At 44.2% G+C, this 7891-nt stretch overlaps 1 protein-coding gene across 8 annotated transcripts in view; it reads left to right on the forward strand.

Moving 5' to 3' along the window:
* Nucleotides 1–2336, forward strand: part of FGF13 (fibroblast growth factor 13) — a 252064-nt gene extending 249728 nt beyond the window's left edge. For all 8 annotated transcript variants that reach the window (XR_003993173.1, XR_003993172.1, XM_030497629.1 and 5 more), the window contains one exon: nucleotides 897–2336. Coding sequence is in view for 6 of the 8 variants with exons in the window: in XM_030497629.1 (XP_030353489.1) it covers nucleotides 897–1033 (137 nt within the window). In the remaining 2 variants the exon portion in view is untranslated. The remainder of the gene's footprint in view (nucleotides 1–896) is intronic.
* Nucleotides 2337–7891: the final 5555 nt, after the last annotated feature.

Consider the following 7891-nt stretch of genomic DNA (forward strand, 5'->3'; position numbering starts at 1 on the left):
TGGTTTAATGCGCTAATGCATGGTGCTTATTTAAACACCAATTAATGTGACATCAGCATGTGATATTAAAGGTAATAATGCATGTGGCATATGTATATCGCTGTGTATTAAAAGCTAGGACATACAGTCATCCCAGTTAACTGAAGGATCTGAATCAGGACTGTGGTCAGACTTGGCTCTCTCTTTGGTCAGTGCAAAGAGAGAGACCTCAGTCAATATATGGAGGTGCTCCTTTTCTCCAGAATAACTAGTTTCTGTATGTTCCTTCCTTAAAGATGAATGGACCCTTCTACTTCTGGCTTATGGTCTAGGTACCCTTTTAAAAAGCAGTGCCATTTTGAAATCAGAGAGGATATTTCAAAAGTGCATAGCCCTGGGTGAATGCTGAACTAGTTTGGTAGTCTACATTTAGGACTGTGTGTTAGTCAACTGATGTCAATGTTGATCCTCATTTCTGATGTGTGTGAAAACAGGAAACGGAAGACTGAAAATCCATTTTTACACCCACCTCCTTAGGCTACGTGTACAGATAACAGGTCAAATCACAGCTGTTGACAGTGCTACTTCACCATTAATAAGGAAATGTTGATTTATATCAGCTTAGGTCTATCTTGCTGAGCTTTGTATGTTCAGTGGGTAGGTGGGCGATTTAACTGGGAAAGGGTGGGAGCTGTGTTTTTTTCCCCTTCTCTAAAATGTCATTCCCTTGAAGAGGACCTCAGAGGTTCTTAGGGACTGTTTGAAATGGAAGAGGAATCTTTGCCATGTTTCTTTCCTTCATTCTTTACATTGCATATCAGTGAATGAAAAATCCCAGTGTTTCACGGCTGGACCTTGCATCAACAGTGAGTAGCCCGTACCCTATGCTGATGTGCTGCCTCTCTTTTGCTTTGCAGTGGCCATGTACAAAGAGCCTTCTCTCCACGATCTCACAGAGTTCTCAAGATCTGGAAGTGGGACCCCAACAAAGAGCAGAAGTGTTTCAGGAGTGCTAAATGGGGGTAAATCCATGAGCCAAAACGAGTCAACGTAGCCAGGTTCAGGCAAGCCAAGTGCTCTCTAAACAGAACCTTACCTCTGGATGCAGTTGAATTCTTACTAGCAGTCTTTCATCCAAACATTCAATTGCCCAGGACAAGCCACTGAACTTGCATAGGTCACTCGTTTATCAGCCATTAGATCTACTGGTTGTCAAAGGATATACCCCAATAATGTAGAATATGCTTGTGCATATCACAAGGCAGTTGGATAGCCAACAAACATAACTGCGGAATAAATCTCGGAGAAGAAATGTCCAGCTCTTTCTCTCTGTCTCTTTTTCTCTCTCTCTTTCTCTCTCTCTCCTATGCTTTGTGGAATACGAAACAAAAACATTTCACAGCGTTCACTGCTGATAAGAATTTGCTTTCCAACTCAGAAAAAAAAAAAAGACCACTTTTGCTCTTCAAAGGAAATTTTAATGCTTGTATGTTTTATAGGGGCAAAGAAAAAAACAAATATGTAAACTCTGTTGTTTCCTTGGCTTACTGTTTTATATCTAAGGCTTGATAAAAACAAAAATGTATCCTTTTAATTTGGAATAGTGCAACTTTTTGATTTCTCAACTCCAATGGGTCTTTAAAGCTCTGTCTTTAAAACAGCTAATACTAAATTCAGGGTTGGAACTGAGAGTTGGTGTCTCAGGCTCAAGCAAACAGTGTTCTTGTGGTTTTAAACACAACGAAATAATATGAATTTTTATAGATTTGTAGTTTCTGGTAAAGTTCTTGTGCTAACCCCAGTCTGTAGGAATCGAGTTGTTTTGTTATCCCAAGTGGAAGTTAACAGAAAGGGATAAAATTATCCTCCAGTGTAGTTTTCTCTTAATTCCATTTTGTGTGTCATGTTAAACTATTGTCGTGGCTTCTTTTCTAAAAAGACAGAAACTGTGGAATTAAGGTGACTTAATTTTTTTATAAGAAATGTCTTATTTGTAAAAGTCCTTCTTTCACTGTAATGGGCACGTGAATATTGTGTAGGAGGAAGCGTTAGGACAGGTTACCCCTAAACAACATATACTTATACATGCTATTGGAAACAATTGTTTAAAAAAATGTAGTTAGGTTTCCATTTAGGTCATCATGTCTGTTGCATGGGAGAAAGTTGGAATATTGGCATAGAGTTGCATGATGTGTAAGATTTTGTGCATTAATCATCGTTGGATTCTGTGCTCCAAAACTGACATAGTTGTGTACAGGCAGCTTTCTGCCTCGTACAAAAAGAGTTGTTTATTATTTGTTGTATTCACAACCATGCACTGAATAAACTATTTATATTAAGATGTACTTTTTAAAAAAGCTTGTTTGATTATATGATGTACATCCATGATTAATTTCGAGGGAAAGGGTTGGCAGTTCAATTGGAAAGTTCTGAAAGATACTGTAGTTAGTGTTCAAAATCTGTAGAATGGGTTATTCCCCTGTAATGCCATTCACTATACATGGTCTTTTGGATATTGGTAGTACTGGTCTTACATGCCCAGCTGAGATACTCAAAACATAGTGACAATCAAGTGCCACAAAGTCTTGGTAATGGCCCCTCTGCTGTGTGCTGCCGGAGCCCCAGTGAATCGCGCTCTACTGCTTTGAGCTTCTCCAGCTCGTCCTTGTCTGCCCTCCCCTTTAGACCTTCCTTAGTGCAGCCATGTAGTGCTACCTCGCAGCACCCCTTGGGACAGGGGGGCTCAAAGGGAAGTGGTAAGTCAAGAAGTGCTTGTGCTGAGGTGGCACCTTGAGGGTGCTCGGCCTTTGCTGGGCATCACTGTAGCTACGCTTTATGGCCCAGCTTTGTCTGGTCTGGAGGAAAAAGGCACCCATGCCTTCTGCCTTTATGCGCATGCCCTGGAGAGAAAACATCCTTCTCTCCTGCCTTTGCTCTCCAAAACCATCAGTGAGAACTTTCCTCATCTACAGCATCCAGGCAGCTCTGACAGGTGAGCTTCACTCATCAAGGTGTTTTAAGAAGTCCTAGGAGGAACATTGTGGTGGCTGAAGAACCAGTTCTGAAAGGGAATAATGGAAATGGAGACAAAAAGCTACCTATAAATGTTAGCCTGAAATTAAAATCAGGTATTCTGCTGGCTGCTCTGTGTGCCTCCCACTTGACCAAGCTGGAATTAGACCTCAGATCAGGCTGGGACAGTGTTGGGTTTTTTTAAGGCTGGTGCTGAGAGAGGAGGGAAGGAGATTATGTGTTAGATCAAACCCCCAGATTGGGGGGGGGGGGGGTGGGGGGGGTGGGGGGTGGTGTTGAGGCAAATAGTAGGCAAAGTGCTCTGGCTTGCTGAGCTCCCATGTTGGAGCAGGGTGTTGTCCTCCCCATCTTGCTGTCCTTCAGAGGGTCTGGGTGTCTTCAGCTTGTCCCTTCCAAAGGGTGAAGAAGGTGGGAGCACAACTAATGCCATAGAATTCCTTAAAAATTAAAGATGTGGTCATGAATGCGCCAGAGGTTTTGATAACTCAGTGGGTCTGGAGTATCTGTTCCCTTCAACTAAGTGTGGTATGACCTTTCTTTTAACCCTCCCGACCCCAAACATCAAACTTATTGGGGTGCCTGTTCCAAAAAAGGAGCCCAAGTGCCTTAGGAACATAAAACCTGATTAAAAAATAGGCATATTTGTGGCAGAGCTAGTTCCCTATCCTAAAGCTAACCAGAGGTCTGCTGCTTTTGCTTTATAGCTGCAGTCTTACTGTTATTCCCCATCCCCAGTACCTACAACCCTGAAGGTCATCTGCAGCAAAAGAAGAATGCTCATCTCACACATTGTCCTTTCTGAGGGCTGCAGTTTGACCCATCTTTCATATTGACATTGGCTTCAGCTGGAGCATTCACTGCGAAGTCCCTAGTTTCAGAGGTTTCTAACATACCAGGTAACAAAGCCCACTCTTGGACTGAGATGAGAAGAGAGAGATGGTGATAGATGAGCCACAACCAGCTGTTTCTGACAATTGTGTTAAATTCCTGACAAACCTGTTCCAACAACAGTTGTTCTTTCAGAATGTTGTGGGCTGAAAGGACAATACTCTCGGTAAGAGTTCTGACAGTAGATAAAAGCTCATGTACACTATGAGCAAAGAAGGGGATTATGCCCAGGGTTTTACATGTAGTCTCTGGAGCCATAGGCTGGCATTTAATAAGGAGAAATAGAGTTAAATGTGCCTTTGCAGACAGTGAAGGGAAGGTGATAATCTGACCTAGCCAGTGAAGTTTCTTGGGTAGACAAGAATGTGGCTTCAGCAGAGGACTGGAATATGGAGCCAGACTCCAGAGTATTTATTTATCCATCGGCACCCATAAAACGGAAAGTTAAACATATGATTCCTGGATAATACCTTCTTATAAGATACCTGCTAGATGCTGGGAAAATGTCCATACTGATGGTTGTCCAGCAAAGAAAACTTACAGCTACTGATCAAGCCACTTTTCTCTGACACAGTGGCAGAGTACAGTACAATACATACCTGGAACAAGGACAAAGTCCAGGGGCTGGTACTAAACCGAGCCCTATGCCTGCTGTGAACCACTAACCATCTGCAGAAGGCTTGGTCTGAGGGCCTTTGTTATTGCCAGTGTAATGGCTGGTGGGGCTTGGAGCAACCTGGTCTAGCGGAAGGTGTCCCTGGCCCATGGCAGGGGGTTGGGGCTGGATGAGCTTTAAGGTTCCTTCCAACACAAACCAGTTTGTGGTTCTATGATGCCTTTCCTCTGCCATGTCTCTTGTCTCCAGTGATGCTGCCCACACTCTGTGCAGCATGTCACAGCCCTGGATTCAACTCATGAGGTACAAAACCAGCACAGCAGCTCTCTGATGCACCGGGGCTTCGCTTGGCAAAGCCCTGAGCCACCACAGGGGCTGTGCAGAGACCTTATGAAAAGCTGACAAATGCTACCTGCCAACCCAAAAGAAAACAGGTCACCCATGAAATTGGGAGGAATGCAGCTAGGAGCACAGCTATTATGAGGCAAAATTGGCACCTTTTTGTGATCTACCTGTCAGAGCTGCTTTCTCAGAGGTCTCTGCAGGGGCTCAGGCATTGGCTGCTTGGCCTGGTTTTGGGGTGAAGGAGGGCAGGAAGAGGTCTTCTCTGTATCACAGAGATCTTTCTTTTTTCTTTTCCTTTGGTTATTCCTTTTAATTTACCTCATGCTACCTCATAGCATGGTTGTATCTCTGTAGCCACTTGCTCAGCCATGTTCATCGCTGGCACGATGGAAGACAATTCCCTACTTGGGGAAAAATCTCTCTAAGTGACCCTAGGGAAGAGCGGTGCCCCTTCTGCAGCACCATCTGGTGTCCCCGCCACTGGTTTCCAGTCTACAGGCCAGGTTTTCCAGTGGGATAAAGGCGGTGTAATGAGCTCAGGGATGCTGTGGTATGCCAGGCCTCTCCCCGGCTGAGTAGCAGCACGAGAGCCAGGTCTGGCAGAGCTCTGCTGTGTCTTGAGTATCTCTGCATGGAGACCAGAGCAAGCTCTAATGGGTTTAAATGTCTCCCTGATATATCCATGACCAGGACACTTTTGCAGGACAGAATCTGTACGTAACAACCTCCTATCTTCTAATAAATAATTCTCTCTAAAACAGACTACCTCTTGTCTGGACTCTGATTTTTATCCCTGCAGGTATTTAAGGGCTCTGCACCCCACCACTGATGCACTACACCGCTGCTTAGCATTCCTTGGGATATAGACCCTTCTGTATTAGCATTGTCCTTTTCCTGTGTCTTTCTGAACCAGAGAGGCACAACTTGAGTGGTCAAGCCAAGACCACCACTGATAGACCCTTCAATGTGCTGTAGTCTAAACCTGGTCCATGGAGGACACAAAGTGTGATGTGTTTTACCAGCTCAGTGAATGGCTACTCTGAATATTGGAGCTCAGTTTCCTACCGTTTAGACAAGGCACCATGGTTTTGTCTGACTTTGGCTCTGCAAAAATGACAGAAAAGAATACCAGAAAGCTTATTTTTTCACAAGGGCATGTAGTGACAGGACAGGGGGAGGAATGACTTTAATCTGACAGAGGGGAGATTTAGATTAGATATTAGGAAGAAATTCTTTACTGTGGTGAGACACTGGCACAGGTTGCCCAGAGAAGCTGTGGCTGCCCCATCCCTGGCAGTGTTCAAGGCCAGGCTGCACGCAGGGGCTTGGAGCAACCTGCTCTAATGGAAGGTGTCCCTGTCCAGGACAAAAGGGTCAGAACTGGATGAGCTTTAAGGTCCCTTCCAACCCAAATCAGTCTGTGACTCTGTTTAAAATAAACCTAAAAGCCATACCATTCAATTTACCCTGAATAACACCAGCTTTTTGCCTTTTTTCAGCTCTTTTTTGGGGGATATGTTCTCAGCAACTTAAAATTCTAAATTCACAAGTTAAGAAACTCTCTTCCCTGACACTAGTGAGCAGAGCTGTGGGGCCCTGCCCTCTCCTGCTAGGCTGGCACCAAGGTTCATGCCTTTTGGAGAGCAGGGTCCTGAACCAAACTGGGTTTGCTGGTGCCTGATAGCTTTGCTTGCTGATCGGCTCCGGTGGCAGAGCTTACCCTGCTTTGGGAACATGCCATGGCAGTTTGGGGGGCACTCAATCACCCTGCCCTTCTGCAGCTCTTCTCATGAGGAAGTTTAAATATTAAAGGAAAACCCATTTTTGAAACACGTTTTACATTAATCAGAGAAATTGAAGGAATAAATTATTCCTCCTCATCAGGAACTGGAAGACAGTTTATAGGTCTCCTTCCAAAGATCATTCTTAATGATTTGGAAGTTAAGATTCTTAAATAACATGTATGGAAAATTACTTTCAAGCACCCTTAGGCCTAGTCTTTTCCCCACATATGTTTGGCATTTCTCACCTAAGTTCAACAACCGGAGGGGCAGGATGAATGCTTTCATCTCCTCTGGGTTTCTCAGCATCACACATTGTCTGTCACATTCCTTTTCTGAACTTACCTCCTTGCTGAGGACAGGGTCACAGGTCCACCCCCCACCAAAAGCCATCACATTTGTATATGGAGGAAGAGTTGTCCCTCTCCTGGCATTTGTAGCACAGAGAGCTGGCTGATTTGGTGAGGTGCTGATCAGGGCTGATCTGAGCTGTCAGTACCATCAGCCCTACAAACAAAACTTCAAGGAGACAAATCAGGGGAAGAAAAGGTTATCAGACAGCCTCTCAAGGAGAATAGGGAAAAACTAAAAGGTAGAAAAGCGATTACATGAATTAGTGCTGTGTTCAGAAACCCTCCAAAGAACACTTGGAGCATCCCTGGTACTGCGCGCACATGTGCTGCAGGGAAGGGGTAGTGGGAATGAAATATCAAAAGGAAAATGACTCCTGTTCAGGGGTATTTCTGGTGACAGTGGCTTCACCACATGCTCATCCCGGTCACTGTTTAGCTCTACCAAAGATATCTTAGAACAATGAAGTAGGAATTTCACTTTGCTTATGATGGAAAAGACAAAGCCACTTAAGGGTGATGAAGGAGGGGATGGAGCTTAAGGATCAGAGTGGGATGTATTCTCCATAAGAGGCAACAAAACCACTGCCATTCACTGAGTTTAGCAGGGCTCAGCTCACAGCCTGACCCATGATCAGTACAGCAAAATACTATGGCACAGTTCAGACTCCTCTGTTATGGATGTCTCAAGGCTTGATCCTAATCTCACTTGCAGAATATGCCACAGACTGTGGTAAGTCTGGAGTCCCATGTTGGTTTGAAGTACCTTTATCTAGACCTATTGCTGAAGGACCTCAGATATTACCTCATGCATAAGCATATTACAGTGTTAATCTATGGAATATTTTTAGATAACAAAATCAACTGGTTCAAAAACTTGATTAATCCTATTTCCTTCC

Source organism: Strigops habroptila, chromosome 9 (assembly GCF_004027225.2).
Source record: "Strigops habroptila isolate Jane chromosome 9, bStrHab1.2.pri, whole genome shotgun sequence".
Taxonomy (NCBI): domain Eukaryota; kingdom Metazoa; phylum Chordata; class Aves; order Psittaciformes; family Psittacidae; genus Strigops; species Strigops habroptila.